Raw genomic sequence first — 27,402 nt, forward strand, 5'->3', positions numbered from 1 at the left:
GGGGGCTTGAAGGAATGAGCTTCAGGAGGAGAGAAGGGCCTATGGGAAAACCCAGAGAGATTCACTGGGCAAAGAGGATCCAATGAGAATGGAAGAGGAATATTTATTAAAGGCATTCTTTAGGCGTGTTTGGCAAACATACGATATACACGCACACATTTATGTACACTCTTACAGAACTCACTGAGCATCACCAAGCGCTTAAATCAATAAATAAAAAAAGAAAACCAAGCTTTTATCCTCAGGTAAGAAAAGCCATGTACCCAGAGTCCGGGTCAGGGAAGTCACCCGGGGAACCAGGAGCAAAAGCCGGGGGGGGGGGGGGGGGGGCTTCACCCTCGGGCCTCAAGGCACTCCAGTGTTCTCTCCTCTGGCCGGTGTCCGTCTGCTTGGGCACAGTGGCCAATGCGGGCACTTGGGCTCCCAGCCCCTCTGGCACTGGGGGGGTGGAGGCAGGCAGCCGTCTGGGGAAAGGGGGAATCACATTCATCCAGGGTGATGTCGGGCACATCATCGGATTGGCTGTCCGAGCTCTCCAGGTCACTGCGGATGCTCTCAGGCTGCGCCAGAGTGATATCCCAGGTTTTGCTGGCCACACAGTCCTTCTGCTCACAGCTTTGGTGGTTGCACAATTGCTCCTCTTCTTCTTCCTCCTCCTCCTCCTCCTCCTCCTCATTTTCTGCCATTTGGGTCGGGACATGGAGGGAATCCTCGGTGCTGCTTCCACTAACAAGCTGATAATGGCTGGGCTTGGTCTCTATGTCCACCTGGATTTCCATGTTGTTGCACTCTCTGTGGGAAAAGTGCGCCGTGTGAAGCTCCATGTTACCACAATGAACTTGTCTTATCCTGGGACACAAATGCTAATGTGATGAGAGGCAGGAAGTGGGCAAAAGTGAGTGTGCCCCCCCCCACATAAAATGTGATAGGGAGCAGTGCACATCAACTGCCTCCCGCTATCAAAGCCTCCCAGGGCATGGAAGCCTAATTTAGCAGAAACAGGCCAGGTGGATTCCCTTTCGCCCTGGCACCGTAGCTTTCAAAGAGAGGGCAACTCTTTCCATCCTCTGGCTGGGGAGCAAACATGTCATCACCAACCTTTTATCTGCTATCCACAAACACCAGCTGAGGCCTCAATCCAAATCCCCCCCTTTCGCACCAGGCGGGAGTTATTGGCTGACCTGCGTATTCCACGCTTTCAGGCCTGGCCACCACACAATGGGGGGTGGGGGGAGCCCCCCATGCAGAGTTCCCTTCTCCCCTATGCACAGCCCTTCCTACTACAGGAAGTCTTGCAGCTGAATGGCTCATTCAAATTACGCTATTTCTCTTAAGATTTTGCAGAAAGATTTTAGCTCTGCATTTAACACAATACTTTCACATAGACTAGTGTCCTCTGGATCTTGGACTTTCCTATTCAATCTGCCTTTGGATTATGGATTTCCTGTCTGGCTGCTCTCAGAGGGTCAGATTAGGTAATCGTATCTCTTCAGCTCTTATTCTTAACACTGGTACAGGGTTGTGTGTTGAGTCCCTTACTCTATACTCTTTATGTGCACTCACACTAGTAATACTAAATTTGCAGATGATACTCAGTGGTGGGATTCATCTCTGGGGGGGATGAGTTTGCCTACTCAGATGCGGTTGACCAGTTGCTTTCGTGGAACAATAACTTGGTCCTTAGCACCAATAAGACCAAGGAGCTTACAGTGGACTACAGAAGGAACAGATCAGACATCCAGCCTTTGCTTATCAATGGAGACCGAGTGGAGCAAGTGGCCAGTTTTAGGTTTCTGGGCGTGGTCATAAAAGGAGGACCTGGCCTGGGGTGCTCACACTGAAGCCCTGGTCAAAGGGGCCCAGCAGAGATGATACGACCTGAGACTTCTCAGGAAACAACAACTGAGTGGAAAACTGCTGATGACCTCCTACTACCGTTGCACCATAGAGACTATTTTAACTTACTGCACCTGTGTCTGGTTTGCCAATTGCACAGTGGCAGATAGGACAGAGCTCTAGAGGGTCAACGTCATTGCCCAGAGGGTCATTGGCTGCCCTCTCCCCTCTTTGGAAGAGCTTGATAGCTCCAGCTGCCTTAAGAAAGTTCAAAAGAGTCTTAAAGATCCATCTCATCCTGGACAGCCTATTTTTGAACTATTACCATCTGGCAGACGGTACAGGACAATAAAAACAAGGACAAATAGGCTGAAAAACAGCTTCTGTCCCAGAGCAGTAACTATATTGAATTCTACGGTATAGTGCAATATTAATACAATATCAGGGTTTTCAATTTCAATTGTATAGAATGTGAAGGATGTGTGTGTTTTTATTTTTATAATTATAATGTACCCTGAAAATGGTATTTCATTCCGTTGTATGATGTGCAATGACATTAAACTAAAGGACAGAGTAATGAAATATATACCAGCATCTGAACCACCACATAGTTTTAGGGAACTTTCTCAAATTTTAACTGACTTGCAGGATTTAGGAATCTTCAAAACACAGACATTAGAATCAGCATTTGCTTTCTAGCCAAACATAGCAAAAACAAGAATGCCTTTTTGACAAAACCAAGTTGTAGAAGAGCTCTCTCTAAAGAGGACAGATTTTTACCTCCCCCGATTGGCTCACCTGTCCTGGGGGTTGTAGGAACTGATGATGGAGCCTGCCATGGCTCGGGTGCTCGCATTGTCACTGATGGCTCCGAGGCTGACCGAATCCTTTGGAAAGATTTCTTTCTGCACATCAGCCTGCACTTCAAGCCTGACCAAGAGAAGGAAAGTGGCATAAGGATGTCTCCTTAAACCCACCTAACGGAGGTGGAATGTGCTTCTGTTCACATGAAAACCATGAGTGGAGACATCCACCTGAATGTCACATTATCCATTTGGATGAACTTTGCCTTTCCTTCTTTCATCCTAAGACGCATCGTCCACTCCCCCTCTCCCCAGCAGTCTGCATTTTACTTGGGGAGCAGAGAAAAAATGGTCATAAACATTGGGCTCAGGACCAGCTCTCGCCCCTGAACCAGTTTAAGAGTAAACTGCAAAAGCCTTCTGGTTCTCTAATCCGAGCGGGCGGACTGAGAAAAATTTCTGGAGGAGTAGCCACCCCAGGAGGCGTGGTCAGGAAGAAAAAAAGTTTCTCAGTCCCAGGGCAACCAGACTGAAACCACCCATTGCTTGGACTCACCAAGCGGTGCACAGGGAAAGTAGCCACTTCAGTGCTATTCATGGCTGTTATATCATGGTCTAGTTACGTTAGGTGCTGTACAACAGAATCAAAGTCATATCTGCCACCTATGTGAGGTCCCAGATTCCATGCTCCTGCAACACATACCTGCCCCCCCCCCACACACACACACTTCAGCAAGCATGAATATTTACCTGCTGTATTTTCCTTTCCCTCCTAAAAGGACTCCACCGCTTAGCGTGCCTCCGGAGAGTGCGGCAAAGCTGGCTGTTTCACTGTAGTTGCCCTGCATGACGCTGAGCCCATCGGTGGGGCTTCCGCTGGTGCTCAAAACACTCGTCAGCCCTTCAATACTGCTCTCACCAATGCTGGGGTTCTTGAGTGCCCTCCAAGCGTCTGCCACTAAGCAAGAAGAAGGTGGTGAAGCAGCACAAAAAGGAAGGCGGTGAGGCAGAAGCCCCCTTACTTTAAAAGAGGAACTGGCTGGAATTACACCCCAAGAGGTAAAATACTGGCTTTGTGCTTGAGGCTGGGGCCTGGGGGGGGGGGGGGGTGGTGTTAAGAGCCTGTTTCCTGCCTCTGTGGGGAATGGATTAGATGGGCCCAGCTGCTGTGTGCTTTTATTTTGTTTTCTTTGTTTTATTGTAAAGCCACCTAGTGTCACATGAAGGTGAGATGGGTGGTTATATAAATCAAGTAAATAAAGAAGTACCGGAGAGCTGTAAGTGGGCAATTTAGAAATATTTTTGTGGAGGTGTTAAAAAATGTGGAAGATGCTTTACCTGCATAGTAAGAACTCTCTACTTGTCTTTACAAATTCACTGTGTAAGAATGACCTCACCCATCCAAAGCTGCTCATAGAACTCTCCAGTACTGCCCTCCTGGTTCCCAAGTGTCCCCCCCCTCCCAAGATTAGACTACTTCTTTACCTGTAATTGGCCCATCATCTTCATCAAACTCAATTTTAACCCCTTTTCCATTGGCTGTGCTGACACCACAACCTCCTCCTCGGCACAAAGAAATGGGGACTACTCCATACACATAGGCCAACATGATAGGGACACCAATACCTAGGGACAAAGGCTGCAGATCAATAAACAGCAAGAATCCTACAGGAAAGAAAAGGCTTTTCCATCCAAAATAGTGCACCTCGGCAGTTGTTACCAATTGTCCACATAAGGTATTCAGGTAGACTGCAATTCAGTCTGTCATGTGACTTGCCCTGAGGGTGTACCTTATACACTATCTTGCTATCTTATATGGGAGAGAGGTTTTTGGCTGGCAAATGTGTGTCCGTCTCTGCTTTCCTGCACAGAATATTGCCAGACGGTCATAAAGGCCGAAGGTCCTTTTGAGTTTTTTGCCTGTAGAGATGTGACCATAACTGGACTAGGAATACCAAAGGTGGGAAAGTTCTCATGGGGTGGAGTACCTGCACTGCAATAAGGTCTCAGTCCCCTCTCCCTTCCATTTGTCTCCTGTCTAAATGTGGTACTCCAACTGGCTGATTAGTAGTGGTAGACTTGGAACACGAGGCTTCTTGCATCACCAAAGCCTTAGAACTGGGGTCCCCAACCTATAAGCAGAGGCCTATTCTCAACTGGGGCATGTGAGTGGCAGGCTGGCACGGGTACACGCGCAGCCCCACTCATGCAAGTGGTGGGTGCGCGAGCTTCCTGCCCCTTACACAAAACCTTCCCCCACCCCCGACTGGACTGCCAAACTGGAAAGGTTGGGGAACGCTGCCTTGGAAGACTAAGTTAAGCAAGAAAGCCTCCAATAAGACCTTCCACAGTATTTACGCCTGGAGACCGGATTGCCTTGGAAGTGAGAAGCATGATAGATGTTACTATACTTTTTTTTTTGGGGGGGGGGGGGGGCTTGGCTGTTTGCAGATAGAAGGTGAAATCTTAATTGATAAAAAACTGAATTTCAGAAAACACACACTGTTATGTGATAATGGCAGGAGATTATTTTTTAAAAAAAAAAACAGCAAGCTAACCACCCAAGCCACAAATGGCAGCTATGTGCTAGGCCTGCAGTCGGGACGGAGCCAGTCGGCTTCACACCACCATTAGCTCAGTTACCCAAGAAGTGTGCATCGGTCCCATCAAGAATCATCCCGGTGCCAATGCCAGGTCTTCATAAATTATATTTATTCTTATTGAAATTTTTACTAGAAGAAATCTAGTTGCAATTTTAAGGTAGGCAGAATCTGTCACTTTTAAAACAAATGCTGTGTTTTAATTCTGAAACTATTAATGCTATCATTACCCACAGTTTAGAAAAAATATTTGGTTAACTAACTTTTATCCTCATATTATTTTTAAACAAACAAAACAACTAAAAATAAACAAAATAAGATATAAACAAAATTTACTTTAAAAATCAGGTGTGCCAACTAACCAGAACCCTTGGCTACTTCATAAATGCCATGGGTTTCCATTGGCTCCTGCAAGAAGAGAGCATGGTAGCAGCCAAACATTTCCCGAGAGATAGTCCCTAATCTGGAATTGGTTGTGGGGAAGCCTCGAGCTCCCAGCCACAGAAACGGCACCAGCTGTTGATTAGTTTTCACAGGTTGACAGACCTGCCTGGTGGGGGCTCACATGGCAAAAATAAACAGGGTCTGCCACTTAACTGCCTTCCAAGCAGCAATGGCTCCGCTGCTTCCTACGGTATGAACTGTTTATCGCTGGTACCAACTTCAGACTTCTGATGTCTGGTTCTGGCAACTAGACTTTCTCTTTTGACCATAGCTGTGCCAAAAAAATAAATGCACTTTTGTATTATGTTTTTAGATTGAATGACCTAGGTTCAAAAGCTGCCACCTCTTCCAGTTCCTATCGTTTAATCAGCACATTAAATCAGTGAGGCTGGTTTAATTCTATCCACTTCCTTGTTCACAGAAGTTCAAATTGAAAGAGAAACTGAACTTTAAAATGTAACTTTAATCTATATCTTATGACAATATAAAATAATTATAAATTGCCTCTTTCTAAACTGGTCATACAGAAAACAATTTATTAAATCAAGACAAAATAATGAATCTGCAATGAGTTTCTGATTGAGGCAAAGGAGGAACATGGCAAAATTCCTCCTTGTCACATTTTTCAAAGTTGCTCTTCAGGTTTGCCCAGAGAAGGAGCAGCCAACCCCAGGCCATGAAGCGTACGCAGTCCCGGAACCTGCTTTTGTTGTTCGAGAAATTACACTGTCAGGCAAAACCACTGAACAACATACACAAACACACACTTGTGTTTCTTGGCAATTCTGTCAAATAAGCTAGGCCTCTTTTTAGGCTTAATAGGCATTCCCCAGCCATTACATTACAACACCAAGGTCTGCCCATTCAGAGAGGTCACTGCTTTGCCCTAATAGAAGGCTTTCCTGGTTGTGGAGAGGTTGCCTGCTCTGTTCTAGAGACTGAGCCTGCTCAGGAACACCACACCCGAGCAGTGACTCGCTTCTGACCTCTTGCCCCAAAGGGCAGGCATGAAAAGCAGCATTGGAAACCGGAAAAACTCCCAGCAGGCCCAAAGAAAGATATCGAGAGAGGGTGAAGCAGAATCAGGAGACGGTGCAGTTGGGGGAAGAGGCCAAGGGGGTCCTGGTTGAATTCCTACTGAAATCTTACAAAAGAGAAGGTGAGTGTTCTCCAAGGCAAAGAGTAGGATTTACCAAAATAACTGAAAATAGGAGAACTCTTGAGCCCATCCATACTGGTTTCTTTCCTCAAGCGAATACAGTAGCAATTGCACTCATCCTGTACAGAATAATGATTGGAAACTAATCAAAAACTAACCTGGAATTAAGGAGAAACGTCCTAAGAGTGAGGACAATTAACAGCTTGCCTTCAACCTCTTGTGGGTGCTTCATCACTGGAGTTTTTTAAGAAGAGACTGGACACAGTGGACAGTCACTTGTCTGAAGTGGTATAGGATCTCCTGCTTGAGCAGGGGGCTGGAGAAGAAGACCTCCAAGGTCCCTTCCAGCTCTATTCTAGTCTAAAACTATTTTGTAGCACTTTAAACGTATTCCCTACCAACCAGTGTAATCCCACTATAATTTCTGCCAATGAAACTGTACAGAAGCCATCTGAATTATCAAAAAACGGGGAAAGCTCAACAGGAATGTTCCTCTGACTCGGCTAATGAAATTGTCAGTGATGGCCCCATAAAAACAGTCAGATGCCCTGACTAGGAATGTAGGCACACAGGGTAATTCTTCCCCCAGAAAAATATGAAAAACCCCTTTAAGCCTATGAATTGCAACTGCTCCGCAGAACTGCATCTGAATTTTAAACAGTCTTGTCTGTAATTCAGATCTAGAACTTCTGTGCTGGCTCAGGGATCAGCCCCTCTGAAAACAACTGCCAGAGAAAAGCCCAGGCCCCCCAGCACGTACTTGAGAAGAGAAATTGATCTTACCAACACTGACCGCAGCAATGACAGGGGATGCGATCACAGACAAGGTTACCCCACCCGTGATAGCTAAATTCCTCTTATGCTTGGAAGTCTTCTTTCCCTCGTATCTGCTGTGAATCTGGTGCACAAAAAAATCAATAATAAATAAGAATTAAACCTGGAAAAGATTATCAATACAGAGATGCTCTTTATACACTCCCGAAGAACCAAAGACACATGCACTGTATCTCTGGAAAAAGAAAAAAGGTTGAAGTACCCGGAAGAGATCAAAATATCACTATATCCACATCAGCTCAGCGTAGCAAACAATAGTATCACAAAAACTTGCAGCGATGTTCCCTTTTTAATCATTAATTAAATGTATATGGAATTAACAGACAGCTCGTTCCTGCCCCAAGCGTTGAGTTTACCTATGACCCGTTTTTCGTGAACATCAAACCTTCTCTATGCCTTCAAGGCAAAAGCTGACCGCAATGTTCCTTTTCATTAGATACGCTCCGTAGGGCTTATAAAATGCCCCCTTGTACCTCTGCTCACACTTACCTTCCTCCCAACGTAAACAGGGATTCCAATGACCATGGCTGGGATAGCAATGCCAGCAATCAGAGAAATCCCTACGGGGGCACCAATCAACGTTCCCAGTTGCCATAGAATCTTCTTCTTACGGCTCCATGGCTTTTTGCCCCAGAAGGTACAACCAGAAGGACTGCAAGAGATTTCACAGAGAATTCAGGTATTCAGAGTCACACATAGGCTACAAGGGTTCTATCAAATCCATTTTCCCAAAGGGCTGAAAGGGTGTTCAGAGGAGCCAAGTAGCTCCCCGTCCCAGCATTGTCGTCTCCCAAAGTTTTAATTTCTGAATGAAAGAATACAACCCTTGGGATCACTTTGCTGTCCATACAACAATGCCAATGGTGCAATGATCAGCTAGCGAAACAAAACAAGAGGCTCTCCAACCAAATTACCTGAGGTAATGCAAATCAGAGATTTCCTTCATACACAGCCAACAGAACTCGCAGCCACATACAGCGCAGGTCATGTGATTGCAGCTGCCATCGTTCATTTTGATAATGTAGGCACTGCAGCGGGGACATGGCTTGATGTCATCGGCTGCAAAAGTGAAAGAAAACTAGTCAGCTTCTTAATTCTGCACATTAAGGAGATTCCAGTAAGGAACCAAAACTTAATCAGCTGCCTCATTTTAAGAAAGAAGAGGAGGAATCCTTCTACTTTTTCTGGCACACCCCTTTCTGAACAGGGAAGTGGGGCTTGCATCATTTGAAAGCCCAAAACACTGAGCTTGACAGTACCGAGGAGCAAGCCTTACTCATTCGAAGACTATCCTGTGTCTAACAAATTATTCCTCCAGGTGGTTCTGATATATTTGACAAGGCTGCAAGAGAGAAGGGCTGGGCAGCCATCCACCTGGTGCTCATTAAGAAAGATCTGAGAGGTCCACCTCTGTGGAAACACCATCATAAAAGGAAAACAGAGCATTTGGCTACAGGGGTATATTTAGCCTGGTATAAAACGGCTAATAGTTGCAGTGATTCACTTAATAACTGTGGGAAGGAAATGGGGCAAAATTCACTTGACAAATGTTTCACTTAGCAACAGAAAATTTTGGCTCAATTATCATTGTAAGTCGAGGACTATCTGTAATAGACTGTTGTGGATTTCCCCTCCTTTGCAGCTCCATCCAATGAATCGAATATATTATGGAGAAGTACATACAATATGAGGAAATCTCCATCCACCCAGACAATTATATTGCTGCTATTTATTTATATTGAGGTCAGGATCGCACAGGTTGGATAGGCAATGGCTAAAATGATGATGGATGATGGATGATGAAATGGTCACCCATCTCACCAACATAATCCTGAGAGATTAGTAGAAATTAAAATACAATATAAACAGAAGGTATATTAAAAATACATCTACTCCCAGCTAACAAACACAAAGTGGCTTGGTTATTTTCCTGGAACCCAGGCCTCTGAAAAGAGCCAGGCCTTCCAAGCTTCCCAAGGGGTGAGCAGAGTTGGGGCCAATCAAACCTTGGGCAGTGGAGTTTTCCAGAGGGCAGACACAGCAGAAAAGGCCCAGTTCCTGAGTCCAAGACCTAAGAACAACCCCTAATAGATGGATCAAGAGCAGGCTCCTCCTGCCCAATTTAATGGAACAGGTGGAAACCGGTAATAACTAAAAGATCTGGGTTTTTAGAACATCCTCACTGCCCAGTTCATCCTAATGTGCTCCTCAAAAGCTCTGGTAAGAGGCATTCTAAGTAGATAGAGACACTTTAGCACAATAACGAACTGAGAAGTAAAAAGAAAGGGAGCTTCAACCCAGTATTTATTTAAATCAGTGGTGGGTTGCTAACCGCTTTACTGCCGGTTCGCTCGTGCAACGCTTCTGCGCAGAGGTTTCTGTGTATGCACAGAAGCATCTGGGTGGGTGGGCGGAACCTCCCACCGCCGCCGCCACAACCGGTTTGGCCGAACTGGCAGCAACCCATCTCTGATTTAAATGTACCTAATAAATAACTTTCTTCCATGGAATTCAAGATTGCATGTTTGATGCCATTCATCAAGAAAAATTATATGCATTAATGAGCAACTTTTTTCACAAAAGGTTTTGTTTCCACTCTCATAATATCAGGGGAATCTCCTTCAGAAATCTGACTCGGTCTCTGCTCGTAACTGTCAACCAGGAGAACAAGCGTGGAAATAAAAGCTCAGGAACACCAAAGTTCTTGCCTGGAAGATTATACCGCACATATACATCCTGCCCATGAGTGTTGCTGGAGATGCCTGACTACATCAGGATCAACTCTCTGATCACCTTCACAGGAGCAATGACCAAGGAGCTCTCAAATACATACCTGGACCAGACTCTTGTCCGTAACTGAGGCCTGAGGTGTGCTTTGTCCTTACCCGCAGAGTCTGCGCTCTCTGCTGGCGGGCCATGTCGCAGGTTTGGTTGGGGTGCCATATCTGCTTGCAATGATAGCAAAACTCAGTCTGGCAACCTTCTCTCTCACAAGTCAGTTTAGGGCAGCTGGCACATCCATAGGCAATAACAGCATAACTAAGAAGCAAGAAGAGTGCAGGTCAGTTAAGAAAGAGCAGAACCTTGAGGAGAAGTCATACTGCAATATAGGACAAATATATTTCTCAATTCCACAGTAAGATAGTCTAGCCTAGTCCACCCATGTTTTATTTAAGCCAAACTGCCGTACATCTCATTTCCTTAATGCCCTAATTATTTATTTTATTTTATGCTGTCCCTCGCCCCTATTAAGGTGACTCTGGACAGATTACAAATTATAAAATAAGTAGAAAAATAATTGAAATATCAAAACTACACAGATTAAGACGAGGTCTTCTTATCCTATCAACCATCTCCAGTGGTGAGCGCTCCCCTCGGAGGCCCAACACACCCAGCAAAGCCCAGTTTTAATTACCCGCCCAGAAGACCAAAAGGTTGGCAGCAGTTCTCATCTCCAGTGGCAAAATGATACCCAGGGATGGGGCCAGAGCAGAAAAGGCATCTCTCCTTCAGCCTGCCTGCTGGGATTCCTTAGCGGAGAAGCTCCAGAGCAGGCGTCTTCCGCTGGTGCTGGTGAGGTGGGCTGGTCCCATTGGGGAATTTCACCCCTCATTCACAATAATGGCCCTGATGGAATAGTAGCTCGGAGACCCTAATGGCCTTGCACATGGAATTGTCTGCTGCTGTCATTAGTTTTCCACACTTTTGTTGGTTTTGACTTGGATTTTGGAGATATTATTTAACTCAAAGGAAGGTGACCCAGAATTTAAGATACTCTCCCACAACAAAGAAAGTTCATTTCTGAATTCAACATAGAAACGGATGCATCTGCAGGAAATTAAGCATGAGAAAAATCAACTTAAGTCTGTAGCAGGGCAGCAATCCCCATACAAACACCTAAGAAGGTGCAGTGAGCACAATTGGTACAATTCTGCTAACCATCCCACCTTAAAGGAAAAAAACCTTTTGTTCCTGAATCTTACTGCAAGTTCAAATGTAAAACATATTTTTGCCAGAAATATGCTAATCACTTGGAAGAGATTTTGCTTTGGGACCTGTAGGAGGACAGGAGAAATCACTTCTTGGTGAAGCCCTGAGGGGCAGCAGCTGCAAGACTAGGAGAAAGCCGGAGAAGGAAATACGGTAATGGGGAACAGGCTTAAAAAGAGCCCTGCATGCCTAGAACTAAAGGAAGAGTGAAAAGAGACGTTTCTTGGATGCTGCCACGTGCTCTAAGGCACCTCTTTGAAAGGGGCCTCTATAGCTTGATTTTAATTTAGGAAAGGAACGCTCCTTCAGTTCTTAAGTCTCTGGGTGACATCACTGCTCATCTGGGGCTGATTTTGCCAGCTGGTAATTTCTAAGCTTCCCTGAGCATCTTTTCAACAAATTAAACAGTAATCCAATACAGAACCAATGAATACTTAAGTCCCATTTTTTTCTATCAGCTAGTTAAAACTCAAGAACTATGAAAAGAATATTTTAAAAATTATCCTTTGCAATTTCCTAAATTGAGAAAAACCTCTCTGATAAAATCTTATTTGATATTTGTTACCTATCTAAGCTATCTTTCTGTAGTCTGCTCACTTACAGCAATGAACAAAATTAAAAGATCAGTTTGATTATATTTAAATACAAACTATATAATTATTTTAAATTTAAAAAAAGCCAACAGTATATTAAAATGTTCCCTGAGCAATAAAACATTAGAATAACAACATGAATGAAGCCATAGAATGACACAAGAAAAATACTACTAAGGAGTGTGGGTATGTTCTTAAATGCCAAGGCCTGCGGGGGGGGGGGGGGGCACACAACCATATTCCCTGAGAAAGTAAGGAAGAGAAAAAGGCCACTACAGAGATGGCCTGGTCCTCAACGGTCAATCTGATTTAGAAGTTAAGACAATAGGAAATTGAGAAAAGTGTTTGCCTTATCATTAGGTCCAACGCTAGCAACCTTGGCTTAAGGTTGGCAAGGGGGAACACAAGACCCATTGGTAATAAGAGGGCACTTCTCCACAATCTGATTCAAAAGATGAATGGGCAGACCTGGCACCCTGCTGAGATCTGGTTCAGCAAGAGTGTCTATACAGGCCTCTCAGATCTATCCTGGGTTTCAGGTCCCTCCCTTCAATGCTAGAGGGAAGTGAATGGCATTGGTCTACATAGACACTTTGCCCATGGCTAGGATTCATATTCTTGAGGAGACCAGGCATGAGGTCCTGCTGTAGGAATAAGCGGAGGATTCTGCTAGTGTATTGTCCACACTGCCCGCTGTCATCCAGGGCAATTTCTCCTTGAGATTCTGATCCAGGTGGCCTTGCCTATTGATGCTCAGTGACTAACTACTGCATTTAAGAGGTTGGCAGCTAAGGTCATCTCAACCCCAACCTCCTGAACTGCATACTGCAGACCTTGGGTTTATTTGAGACCAGCTGTTAATAGACATTTGAATGTGGAGGGCCTAACATCTAGCCAAAACACTCCCTGGTTTGAATGAAATTGCCCGCCCCTCTCCGGCCTTCACAGCAAATTCCTTTCCGAGTAGAGAAAGGCCAGATGTCCCATCCAGCAACTTACGATCATTTCTAGGGTATTTTGCTGATAAAGTTGCTCATGTTTGGTCAGCTACTTTTGGCATTAGCTGGATGGAGCCTGTACTGAAGTGAAATGGACACTTGTACAGATAATCCTTGACTTAAAGCAGTTCATTTAGTGACCTTTTGAAGTTATAACGGCACTGAAAAAAATAACTTACGATCATTTTCCATACTTACAACCATTTCAGCATCCCCGTAGTCACGTGATCAAAATTCAGACACTTAGCAACTGACTCATATTTATGACGGTTGCTGTATCTCAAGATCATGTGATCCCCTTTTGCAATCTTCTGACAGGCGAAGCCAATGGGAAAGCCAAATTCACTTAACGATTGCAGTGATTCACTTAACAACAGTGGCAGTAAAGGTCATAAAATAGGGCAAAAGTCACTTAACTGTCTCTCTCAGTAGCAGAAATGACAATTATGGTTGTAATTTGAGGACTATCTGTATGTTCCCGACATTTAAACCCGTCTCTCCTTGTTCTTCCAGAGGTTGGGAGATGGCAGGATCTGGGAGATAATCTATGCAATAATGAATATTTGTCTGAATAATGAAAAAGCCTATGGTATGAGTTCCCCTGTTCTTGGATGGCCTTTTATGGATGGAGTGCCAAAGTTCTCTTCCCAGTAACTGTCAACCCTTGCAGAGGTCATCTATTGGCTCAGGGTAAGGTATCATGAGGGACTCCCAACAGCTCATCACCATTATGTTCTATGCTATCCACAAGAGATTAAGCCATGTGTTCCTGGATTCACAGCAACTGTGGATGGGAAGATGGAGGCACTGGCTTTTGTTCAGTTTTGTCCAGTTAGTACACCAGGTGCAGACCTACCTGGACTAGAGGGACCTTGCAACAATAATTCACACTTTCATCACCAGATCTCTTCTGCCTGTTTCCAACCAATGCGGTCCTGAGCCTTCTTCAGTTGAGCTCTCAATAAATACTTGCTGATATTGTCAATCCATCTTGTTTTAGGTCTCTTTCGTGGATGCTTTTGATCAAGTGGGATCCATTCTATGACTGCCTTGGTCCACCTGCCATCCGTTCTTCTTGCTAGGTGACCAGCCCATTTCCATTTCAATTCTTTGACTCTCGATTATATTGTATGCTGTATTTTTCCATCTTTAAGACACCCCCATGTGTAGGACACCCCCATGTTTCATGTAGAGTAAATAAGCACACTACAAGCCACCACTGTACCGAAGCCATCTTATTAGAGAGTGAGTGATACAAGAACAGGAAATGCATCACAGGAACAATAGAGATGAAACCTAGAGTGGCAATGTGATACAGGAAACAACTACAATAGAGAGGAATGATAGAGCTGCATATAAGGTTGAAGCTCACCAGGCAGAGCTGGAGGACAGGATGGGCCATGCCTTCACTCGTCCTCCTGTGTATAAGACGCCCCTCCATTTTCAAGTAAATGTTTTTAAGAAAAAATAGCATCTTATACATGGAAAAATACAGTACTTTGGTTTGTTTTCTAATCCATGTGCATGTCTTTCTATCTTGTCTTGTGATGCTGAGCATGGCTCTTTCCATGGCTCTTTGCACCACTCGTAGCTTTTGTATTGCGAGGTTTTAGTGTCCATGTTTCATTGGCCTGTTAGAGCAGGTAGCACACACCGATCAAAAACTTTTCTCTTCAGGCATAGGGGGAGGCAGGTTGTTCTTGAAAATCACGCTCAGCTTGCTGAATACCCACCAACCACATTTAACACACAGTTTAATTTTCTTTATTGTATCACCTTCCACTGAGATCCATAGACCAAGGTATGTGTAGCGGACTACTATGACTACTTCTCCAGATATAAACGTTTTTCTTTCTTTGGGAAATTTATGAAACATAACCTGACTCTTTTACAGGTTTATTTTTAATCCAAATGGTTCTCCTGCTTTGTGCAGTTCTTGTGTCTTTGTAGCTCTTCTTGGTCTTGTGAGAAGAGAACATCGTCATCTGCAAATCTTAAGTGATCATCTGCAAAAGGTGCCACTGGTTTTTATTGCATCTTTTGCCCAGTCTAGTTTGCATAATTTTTCTTCAAGGGAGGCTGAGAAAAGGATAGGTCCGTGATGGTGAACCTGTGGCACACGAAGCCTTCAGCTCACATGCGCCTCCTGCCGACCAGCTGATTTTCGGGTCTGTGCCACACATGTGGGAGATGCACGTGCATGTGAAGGGGGAGCACAGGGGGAGGGGCATGACACAGGCCTGTTTTTGGTTGCAGAAGGCTTCAGGGAGGCCTGTTGCTACGCAGAAAACAGAGCACTGGGGGAGGGGGGTTGTGTGCATGAGTGGGGGGCGGGGGAATGCAGGGAGTTGCACGCATGCACCTGGTGTCACAAATGCATGCACAGTGGGGCACATTGCATTATGGGTGTGGGCATGTGCGCGCGCTTTCAGCACGCAAGGACAAAAAGGTTAGCCATGACTGGGATAGGTGATATTGTATCGCCTTATCATACACCTCGTTCTATGTTGATTTCCACTTTAACATCATTAAGGCAAATTGTTGTCATTGTATATTATATATAAAATATATAATATAGTTAATTTATATAAATAACAAACTTCCTTTTTAAAATATTTGTTTATTGTAAATATTTAAATATTTTATTGTGAGGCCACATTGCTAGCTGCCCAAGACTGCAGGTGGCCCATGGGCCAGTGATTGGACACACCTAGTCTAGAAGTTAGGGCACCAGGCTAGAAAGTGGGAGACCAGGAGTTCTACTTCCGCCTTAGCCATGAAAGTCAGCTGTGTGACTTTGGGCCAGTCACTCGCTCTCAATCCAACTATCCCCAGAAGGTTGTTATTATACGGCAAATAGGAAGACGAAGGTTCACTACCTTGAGTTATTTTGTAAAATTAATAAAGACGGGATACAAGTAAATATGTTAATTGGAATTAGGCACCATAAGCATACTGTCATTATACCAGTCCTATAGGCTTCATGCTGGTTACCAATACATTTTATTCCATTTAAAGTAATACTGGTTTTAACCTATAATGTTTTATATGACTTGAATCAATAAGAGAATCTTGAACAAAATTATTTGCAGTTTCCCCATTACCAAGAAGTTGGGGAAATTGAGGCTAGATTTTTTTCAGTAATTGCTTCCATAATATGGAACAACAATGGCTGCTGGTTATGCCCGGTCGCTTGTACCAACCCCTGCAGTCTAGGTGGACAGGTGCTACAGAGCCAGGGCCTGCGGCTGATGCTTTGCAACGCAAGGTCTGTTACCAACAAGGCCCCCCTCATTAATGAGTTGATCTCAGAGGGGGAGCTAGACCTTGCGGGGATAACAGAGACCTGGTTGGGCCACGAGGGTGGTTTACCCCTCGTGGAAATGTGCCCACCAGGTTTCCGGGCATTCCATCAGCCCCGGGCCCTGGGTAAGGGTGGTGGGGTGGCGGTGGTTATTCGGGAATGTTTAGAGCCGAGGGAGTTCACTGTCCCTCAGATACCCGGGTGTGAGTCCCTTGGTGTGAACTGGGGCCCAGGGAGGCAGTGGGGCTTGCTGATTGTATACTTGGCTCCTCGCTATGCATCAGCAGCCCTGCCCGAGCTCCTCGAGCTAATCTCATTGACGGCAATTGAGACTCCCAGACTTCTGGTCATGGGGGACTTCAATTTGCCGTCGGCGGGAGCGGCTTCTGAGGTGGCGCGGGAGTTCATGGCTTCCATGACGACCATGGACCTGACCCAATTAGTGCAGGGCCCCACTCACGAAGGGGGCCACACACTGGACCTCATTTTTGTATCTGAGCAGTGGACGAGTGATCTGGGAATAGGGGATTTAGTCATCACGCCCCTGTCATGGTCAGACCACTCATCCCTCCGGCTGGACTTCCCTGGCGCTATCCCCCACCACGAGGAGGCGGAACCAGACTCTATAAACTGGTACCGCCCCAGGCGCCTGATGGAATCGGATAGATTCCAGACGGAGCTTGGGCCAATACCTGTAGCCTTGTCCCGCTCCCGCTCCGAGGACCTAGTGACTGCCTGGAATAGGGCGACGACTGGGGCCTTGGACCGGGTTGCGCCTTTGCGACCTCTCCTGCGGCATCGACCCACCCGGGCTCCTTGGTTCACTGAGGAGCTTAGGGTGATGAAGCGCCACAGGAGACGTCTAGAGAGCAGGTGGAGGTCCTCACGCTCCGAATCTGACCGAACACAGGTAAGAGCCTATTTGCGGACTTACCTTGTGGCAATAAGAGCGGCCAAACGTAGATATTGTGCTGCCCGTATTGCGTCCGCGGATAACCGCCCTGCCGCCCTGTTTCGGGTGACCCGCTCCCTTTTGTCACAGGGGGGGCGGGAGACACCCTTACAGGGTAGAGCAGAGGAGTTTGGGGAATATCTTCAGGACAAAATCGATCAGATCCGGAGCGGGTGGACCTCCGTCAGTGGACCAGACGAGCCGCCAACAGCGAGTCTTGAGAGACCATTCTGGGAGGAGTTTGACTCTGTTGCCCCCGAGGATTTGGACAGGTTGCGTGGACGGCTGCGACCCTCCACATGTTTAATGGACCCGTGCCCCTCCTGGCTGGTGCTGGCAGCCTGGGAGGTGACACGAGGCTGGCTCCTGGGCCTGGTGAACGCCTCACTGGGTGAGGGATACTTACCAACCACCTTGAAAGAGGCGGTGGTGAGACCCTTGCTCAAGAGGCCTTCGCTCGACCCAATGGAGCTAGCTAATTATCGTCCAGTCTCCAACCTCCCCTTCTTGGCGAAGGTTGTTGAGAATGTGGTGGCGCAGCAATTTCCACGACACCTGGACGAATCCGACTATCTAGACCCACGCCAGTCCGGCTTCCGACCCGGGCACAGCACTGAGACGGCCTTGGTCGCGTTGGTCGATGATCTCTGGAGGGCCAGAGATAGGGGTTGTTCCTCTATCCTGGTCCTATTAGACCTCTCGGCGGCTTTTGATACCATCGACCATGGTATCCTATTGCGCCGGTTGGAGGGGATGGGAGTCGGAGGCAGCGTTTTGCGGTGGTTCGGCTCCTACCTCTCCGACCGGAAGCAATGTGTGTTGACAGGGGGGCAGAGGTCGTCCCTGAGGCCACTCACTTGTGGGGTGCCGCAGGGGTCGGTCCTCTCGCCCCTCCTGTTCAACGCATATGTGAAGCCGCTGGGTGAGATCATCCGTGGTTTTGGGGTTGAGTACCACCTGTACGCTGATGATACTCAGCTGTACATTTCAACCCCAAACCACCCCAACGAGGCTGTCGAAGTGATGTCCCGGTGTTTGGAAGCCGTCGGGGTCTGGATGGGGGACAACAGACTCAAACTCAACCCCTCCAAGACAGAGTGGCTGTGGGTACCGGCACCTCGGTTCAGCCAGCTGACTCCATCGCTGGCCATAGGGGGCGAACAACTGTCCCCTGTGGAGCGGGCGCGCAATTTGGGCGTCCTCCTTGATGCCCGGCTGTCAATGGAGGATCATGTGGCAGCCGTGGCAAGGGGGGCGTTCCACCAGGTTCGCCTGGTGCACCAATTGCGCCCCCTACTGGACCGGAGTGCCCTGCGCATGGTCACTCATGCGCTGGTGACGTCTCGCCTGGACTACTGCAATGCTCTCTACATGGGGCTTCCCTTGGGACGCATCCGGAGACTGCAGCTAGTTCAGAACGCAGCCGCGCGGGTTATTATGGGGAGTACACGTTACTCCCATGTAACACCTCTCCTGCGCGAGCTGCACTGGCTACCTGTGGCCTTCCGGGTGCGTTTCAAGGTATTGATCACCATCTTTAAAGCGCTCCATGGCACAGGACCTAGTTATCTGCAGGATCGCATCCTACCACACTCGTCCCTGCGACCTATCCGCTCACACAGGGAGGGGCTCCTCCTGGTGCCGTCCGCTAGGCAATGCCAGCGGGCGACACCTAGGAGTAGGTCCTTCTCTGTGATGGGCCCAACCCTCTGGAACGACCTCCCCCCTGATATTCGAACTACCACTGACCTCCGTTCCTTCCGTCAAAAGTTAAAGACTCACCTATTTCAATCAGCTGGCTTGGCACTTTCTTAGTTTTACCTCCCGGGGATTTATTTTAATTGGGTTTGGGGTTTTAATTGGGATGTTTTTAGGTATTTATTTCTTGTACAGTCTATCTCCCCCTCTAATGTATTTTAAATGTATTTTATTGTTATGTCTGTATTTTATGCACTGACTGTACACCGCCCCGAGTCCCTTTTTGGGAGAGGGGGCGGTTTAAAAATCTAAGAAATAAATAAAATAAATAAATAAATGGCCTTGTCTAAGACACAAGACTAGCTCTGATGTTATTGCCTATTTAGAAGTAAATTAAGCTGATCCCTTCTACAGAGCTTTTAAAATTTAATGTATTGAGGGAATGCTATATAATTTTGCCTTTAATTCAACCAATCATATTACCGCTTTCATCAAACATAGATACTGGCTTTCTAAAATATCAATTTAGCACATTTTTATGCTAAAATGTTTCTGTATTTTATGGCTTGATTTCATTGTTTACATTTCTATCAAAATATTTATAAGTTGGATGCATGTGTGCATGTATTGAGTTTCCAATTGAGGGATCTATAAAAACTGATACATTGATAAACTGGTTAGTTTTAGAAGCTGCTATGAGATTACAGTACCGTGGACTTTATTCCCAATAAGTTGTACCATGAAATTATACAAACTAGTGAAACCAAATTTGGTTTTAGCAAAATGAGGCAGAAAAAGTATCTCAGCCATTTCAAGAATCAAGTAATGTAACCTAATTCAGCACTGCTACTTCTTCAAGAGTGAACATGTGTTGCATTCTGATAGCGGTAGGCATCATGAATTCTACTTGAAAGAGACTCAGAGAAAACATGAAATGCCAAGAAAACCTATTGACCCTTCTGAACTTTGATGTTGGAGAAGACTCCTGAGAATAGCATGGACAACCAAGAGAACAAGCAGACCAGAGGTGGGATTCAGCAGGTCCTGACCAGTTCTGGAGAACCAGGTAGAAGAAATGGCCCCACCCCCATCTATTCTCCGCCTCCCGAGTCCCAGCTGATAGGGAGGGAATGGGGATTTTGCAGTATCCTTCCCCTGCCACGCCCACAAAGCCACACCCACAGAACCAGTAGTAAACATTTTTGAATCCCACCACTGAAGCAGACAGATCTTCAAGCAAATAACCCAGAGTTCTCACTCAAGGCACAAATGGCCCTGCTTCTCTTACTCTGGACACACTTGCAAGGCCAGGCTCACTGGTGAAGGCTCTAATGCTGGGAAAGTGGAAGGAAAGGGGAGAACAACCAGCCACAAGGTGAATTATTACTCAATGGTTGTGGCAATGGTGCACCATTGGAAGACCCGAAGGACCAAATCTACTTATGTGATTGCTAAGAACTACAATTGATTTGATCGCACGTAATCAATCAGCCTTCTAGGGCATGGGTCCCAGCCAGCAGGCAGACCAATACCAGTCCGTGGTCTGTTTGGAACCAGAGGATGAGTGACTGAAGCTTCATCTGCATGTGTGCTGGATCTAGTTGCACACAGAACCATCCCCTCCCCTGATCCGTGGGAAAATTGTCTTCTATGAGAAACTGGTCCCTGGTGCCAGAAAGGTTGGGGACCACTGCTCTGGAGGCATTAATCTTCAACTGACACCCTTTAAATGGGACTGCTTCTCACAGCAAAAAAGACAGCTAAGACCATCCTTTATCGGTTTAAAGTGCTCAGCTATCTAGCAAAAAAAAACACACCATTGTTCTCAGCCTCTCCACATCCCAGCTTAACAATTTCTCCATATCACACAATATCTGTTATATGTGACTAACACTGAAAAGTAATCAGAAATCTAAACCAGAATGCAGCCACTTACGCAGTGCTGGAGACATACTACGCAGACTTAGTATGACTTGGTTATTAATACACTTGTGAATCTAAATCAAGGTGCTGATTAAAATGCTTTGTGCCTTATTTGAAGAACTGCTAATACACTTATAACTGCATCCATGTGAGAAGATCAAGACCTCACAAGTGGTACGTTCTTCATTCTTCCGATTATTAACACTCATGTAATTCAGATCATACTATGGTCTCTCAGACAAAAAAACCCAAACATTTCAACCTTTCAACAAAACCCAACATTCCATATGACTCATATCCTGTAGGAGTTCAAGCAACTGAAACCTGCCCATAGAATCATTAAAGCTAAGCATCACATATTGACCTGTCAAGACGCTTGCAGAAAGGCAGAAATGAAGCAGGGCTTAGAATTTCTAATAGGCAAGGAAGCTCAACACTAGTAAAGCATGAGGGCAAAAAGCAAGTTATTAAATGGAATATGCTTTCTGATCTTAAGGGACACTCCCAAATTATATCTGGATATTGCATCCAGGGAGTTCACACCCTAGAAAAACCATTAGGAGAGATCTAAAAAATTATAAAACACATTTCAGAAAAACACTTGGTCTTTACCATAAAATGCCTTTCTCCTACCCGAGTCAAAAGGGAAATCCTTGAAATTGCACTAGGAATACAGGGGAAAGTATTGGCAGTGTGTCTTCTACATACCTTGTTTAAATTCAGGATTCTCATTTTTTTAATATATCTATCCCATTCCTCAATAAAATAACATTTTTAAAAAGCTATATTGTGTAAGCAGTTGTTTGGAATCCAGACTGGCTTCTGTACAGCCTTTTCACAAATCTCATTAATCTCTCAACAGATACAGACAGACAACAGCACAAATACTCCAAACCTTATCACCAGAATCCCTGTTACAGAATTAATCCCCTTCTAGTCATCTCAGGCCATTAAGGTATGAAGAACAATGACTACCTCACAAGTCTTGAATTTCAGAATCAGAGTTCAGTGGACAGCGTATACTGTATTGGCAGAGTATTATACAAACGACGTACTTTCTAGCTTTTTCAGGAATAAAAAAGGGATTATTTAACTGCTCATACCTTGCCTATGATCAGATGATCCATATTACCGTAGGATTTCAACAGCTAAACACATACATAGCCCAAATTACACATTTCAGTTGTGTCTCTATCACATCCGCTTCAGATCCATACTGCAGACCTCAATATGTTTTTTTTATTCTTTTTTATGAACTGCGGGTTTTAGAACAGAATGCACAATTGGGACACAAAATACAGTAGTTCAGAACAGTCTTGTTTAAGAATAGCTAAATAATGAATAAGAAGAAGAGAATACGAATAAGGTGAGGAGGCATGGATCATTCAGCTCTCAGTAGCACTGAAAGACAACCAGCTTGCTAGCTTAAAGCAATACAAGAGCAATTCTGTATGTTAACAGGGAACACTTTTTCTGACTGATATGTAACCAAAATAGCATCTGCTCACATTAGAGAGAAATCAGAAGGCATAAAGAAATTTCAAACTTTGCAAAGAAACGCGTATTCAGGAGACCCCACCCCACCCATATGTCTGTTCCATTCTCCCATCTAATTTCTATTCTCTCACCCCGCTAGCAGCTAGCATTCCAGGTCGATAAAGGAAACTCAATTCTGCATATTGCCATTCTGGATCCCTACATGTACTGGGAGTGGAGGTTGTTTTCTGAATTTGTGTTCCTTCACAAAGTCTTACATTTTTTTCAAGCTTTCTGAATAATCTATGCCTCACCACGTTCTGCTCTTCTCATTTAACTGCAATAATGCAGATGTTATTCTGGTGCCCTGAACATTGTCCATATTTCTGGCAAGGAAAGCCCAATAAATACTAGACAGTAATACAAGCTGACCACAAAGAAAAACCTACTTTTAGATTTGTATGCAGATCTCACTGTGCAGCAGAAGACGGCATTGCCATGGAAACACACTCTTGCCATTAGGTCTGCAATTTACCTTCCCAGGCAGAATGGCTAAGTCTGCCAATTTATGAAGATGCTTACAGCAAAGATGGAATGCAGAAGCCATCAGTTTGCCCCATACTGTATTTCTTGGGATATGTTTACACTGTAATTCAGAGAGAAACTAGTTTCTGAAACTTGGGAACAAAGATTTTGTATAAAATATATAAGCAGAGAAGAAACCAGATGCATTTTCTGGAACCCAGCAACAACACAAACAGACCTTAATACTTCAGGCAGCAGAGACCCTGACAATGTACTGTCACCTTCACACATAGGCTACTCTTCAAAGCGTACAAATATATGCACACATACCACCAGGCTAACCAGCATACCATGTTCATGGAACCGGCATATTAGGATTGCTGCCATACATTATTCCAAAACTCTGACTTAAAATATGATAAGTACTATCTCCATGTATTTTGGACTGCAGAAGTATAGGTATGATTTGGGCCTGACATTCTCTTTCAGTCCCAACTATTTCCCAAGTTGGTGGCTGTGGGGAAGAGAGGAGATAGGGGACTTTTGTATGTACGCTACCTTGATTTGACCAAAAATAAAGATAATATATAAAGATAAACATCTGAATGAAGGAACAGGTGCCATTTCTTCAGAGTACATCCCTGCAACTAGGAGAAATATTGTTTTACAGTAGTATAACATGAAATCTATTACCACTATTAAGTATGAATTTAGTAAAATCCCTCAAATTTTCTATAAAGGAAACAGTGTTTGCAGATATTTCAACATCAATTTCAGGAACATCCGGGAAACAGTGATTACAAAATTCCACAGAATTTAACAAAGAAAAACTTCAATACCTTAGAATTATTTAGATAGCAAAACTTTTCCAAAAGCAATGTAAATTTTGGCTATTAAACCATGCTGCTCACAAAACATGAGTAAATTTGACAGAAACCTACAGAATCTAAGTTAATAATTTATATTTAGCAATGTAATTTATTATTTATTACAATAATAACTCCTCATCCTTTCTACTAAGTTGCATAGTTTAAAGGAAACCCCCAAAGAAACTTCAGCTCAAAGAACTTCCTCAATTCTGCATCAGAGAAACTCTAAGGAGGCTGATTTAAAAGAAAACAGAACTGAAAGCAAAAGTCTCCTTGTTGATTTCATTCTGACAATGTGCCAAGAGTAGACTATTTCTCACTCTCCAACTCTGGGACTGACCAAATCACAATGATTCACATTCTGGTCTGCTAGCAGTTTTACAACATTTGTTCTATTATGACTCTATTTATTTAATTGCAATTTCTCACTTTTGACTGAGCATCATGTCCTCTTTCACTTCTAAATCATCAATTTTATACCTTTCTTCACTAGAATTCAAACAAAATCCTCATAAAACCCATTTTACCAATAAACGAATTGATCAAGAGCTTGCTGAAAACTAATTCTATACAAGGAAGCACTAAGCTTTACATGAGGGATGGGTGATACACAGAACCAGAGTCCACAGTCCCCCCTTTCAGATCCCTTCCTTCTACAGTAATAGCTGCAAATCAGTGGCTTCATATCCAGCCATTTTGAAGACGGGCACACCAAATCCATAGATAAATTAAAATTAACTAAGCATAATCCTAAAACCAGGGGGACCTGGTGGCTCAGTGGCTAAGACGCGGAGCTTGTTGATCAGAAACGTCAGCAGTTTGGCAGTTCGAATCCCTAGCATCACGTAACCGAGTAGCTCCCATTACTTGTCCAGCTTCTGCCAACCAGTCCGAAAGCACGTAACAAATGCAAGTAGAAAAACCTTTGGTGGGAAGGTAAATTCCATCTGCCCTCAATGTTTAGTCATGCCGGCCACATGACCACATGAGATGTCTTCGAACAGCGCTGGCTCTTTGGCTTTGAAACTGAGATGAGCACCACCCCCTAGAGTGGGGAACGACTAGCACATATGTGTGAGGGGAACCTTTACCTTTTTAGTGTTAAAAGCAAAGCAGGGAAAAAACATCAAACTCGCCCTAAACAGGACATGCTGAGAATCATTTGGCATCTTTACCCTATCTATCCACTGAAATTCTCACTTATCTCCTCCTCCTCCTCCTCCCCCCAAAAGGCTGCCCATTCTTATTCATCCCACATAGCATCCCTACCCCCTTGAAGACCTAGTTCATCAATTCCTCTAAGATAGGCTTTGCTGTTAAATGATAAAAATCTTTGGGATAATGATCAGACAGTATCCCTCGGCACTAGCTACCACCAGTTCCCCAACCTTTCTCTTAAAACATTATTCCACACCGCCTGGTCTGTTAATGGGATCTCTGTGTACACAGTCTCAGTACTACCATGTAGTCCCCCCAACAACTTAAATCATAGGCACTGGAAGGAAGGAAGCTGCCATAATGAGATCTCTTAGGGATTTATCTTACTTAGTGGGAACTATCATGTTGCTAACCTAGGTTGATCTCAGCAACTCTGAAGAGTCACTTGATATACTTACCTTTCCTCCAATTAAACACCAGCAAAAAGGGCAAACCAGGTTTATATATAAAGCACTGCGGTTCATATATCTAATGATGAAATGTTCAAGTAAACAGAACCCTTTCAAAATTGTAACTATTTTAACTAGGCTACATTAAAGAGCCCACACTCGAGCATCTCTTCCCTTAGTGACTGATACTGGGGAAAGCCACTGAGAGCCCATACACAGATGCGTCAATGCTGGAGGCAATGACTACACACCTCAGGGAGAATTCTGTCAGGTAAAAGCGGCAGCAGCAGCAGCAACACCCACCCACTCCCGGCGCTTTAAAGGGCTAGAAGGAAAGAGCTGGGATTTAAGGAGCGACTACTAGAGTATTTCTGTCCGCCTACACAGAAACAATAACGGCGCTTAATCGCGTATCCCTTAAAGAGGAGCTCCTACCGCTCTTTTGCACGGGAAGAAAACAAACGCAGCCACACTAATAAAACTTCTTGGAAACGCCCGTTTTCAGTTCAATTTCTAGGCTGGGAAATCAGGCGACGCCCCAGAGCAGAAGATGAAGCGGACCCAGACCGGGCAGCTCACCTCAGTGCGCAGCTGCTGCAGACGGCCCACCGGTTAGCCCACCGCCGCCCCTTCCCAGCCTCCCCGCCCCGGCGGCAGCCTCACCCGCAGTCCGGGGCCGGGCACCAGCGGCAGTCCGGGTCGGCGGCCAGGCAGCGGCGGAGCATGAACTCCTCGTACTTGGCCACCAGCTGGGGCGAGTCGCGCAGCAGCAGGCGGATGTCCGCCGGGTTGAGCCGCTCGCTGCACTCGGGGCAGCTGATGTTGACGCGCGACTCGGTGATCTCGATGCGCAGGTACTGCCGGAGGCACGAATGGCACGAGCGGTGCGGGCAGGAGAGCAGGCGGGGCGCGTTCCCCGCCGGCTGCCGCACCAGGCACAGCGGGCACTCCAGCTCCGACGGCGGCGGCGCCCCCCCGTCCTCCTCGGGCCCCGCCGCCCCGGGCTCGCTGTCGCTCTCCGCCGGGCAGGCGGCGGCGGCGGCGGCGGGGCCGGTGGGCGAGGCGGGCGGCGGCGCTGGCGGCGGGAGGCCTTCCTCGGACGCCGACGCCGCCTCGCGCTCCTCCAGCCCCGTCTCGGGCGGCGGCTCCGGCTTGGCTTTGGCGCGGTGGCGGCGGCGGACCCCTGCGCCGGAGGACGAGGCGGCGGAGGCGGCGGCCGAGAAGACGCTCTGGAAGCTTAGGAGGCGGAGGCGGCGGCGGCGGCCCCGGCCGCCTCCGGGCCCCGAGGCCCCGCCGCCGCCCTTCGGGCACTTAGCCGGCGGCGCGGCAGCATGAAGGGAGGCCGGGCGCGGAGACTCCGAGTCCTTCTCCGAGCCCATCGCGGCAACGGCGGCGGCTGCGGCTCTCCTGCCCTGAGCGGCGCCGCCTCTGACGAAAAGGGGAGCCGGGAAGGAGCGGGCGCGGCGCCTGCGCGGAGCGGCCCTCGCCGGAGATGCCCAACTGCCGCGACGCCTGCGCAAACAGCGCGGCACCGCCCTCCTCCTCCGCCCAGCAGGCCGCCCTTCTGGCAAGGCGCTCGCCCCGGAGGAGGGCTCGGGGAGATTGACCCGTGGGGCGGTTTGCGCATGCGTGTGACGTTAGCCGAAGCGCTTGGTGCCTGTCCGTGTCTCTGGGCTGCTTGGGCAGCCGGGAAAGGAAAGGGGGCGTGGTTGAGTGGGAGGAGTGCGTGTCCAGCGATGGATGGTTGGTTTTGGAGTGCGGCGCTCCGGGTCCCTTTGCGATGAAGGGAAG

At 46.2% G+C, this 27,402-nt stretch overlaps 1 protein-coding gene across 1 annotated transcript; it reads right to left on the reverse strand.

Moving 5' to 3' along the window:
* Positions 1-78: 78 nt before the first annotated feature.
* On the reverse strand, positions 79-27,099 carry RNF19B (ring finger protein 19B). The gene is made up of 9 exons (XM_081962150.1): positions 26,275-27,099; positions 10,510-10,715; positions 8,591-8,735; positions 8,166-8,328; positions 7,626-7,740; positions 4,125-4,265; positions 3,390-3,597; positions 2,635-2,766; positions 79-792 (listed from the first exon to the last, which is right to left on the reverse strand). The coding sequence occupies exons 1-9, from the start codon at positions 26,988-26,990 to the stop codon at positions 333-335; spliced, it is 2,286 nt and encodes a 761-aa protein (XP_081818276.1). The 5' UTR covers positions 26,991-27,099; the 3' UTR covers positions 79-332.
* Positions 27,100-27,402: the final 303 nt, after the last annotated feature.

This window comes from Natrix helvetica, assembly GCF_964273705.1.
Source record: "Natrix helvetica genome assembly, chromosome: 9".
In the NCBI taxonomy this organism is placed as follows: Eukaryota; Metazoa; Chordata; class Lepidosauria; order Squamata; family Natricidae; genus Natrix; species Natrix helvetica.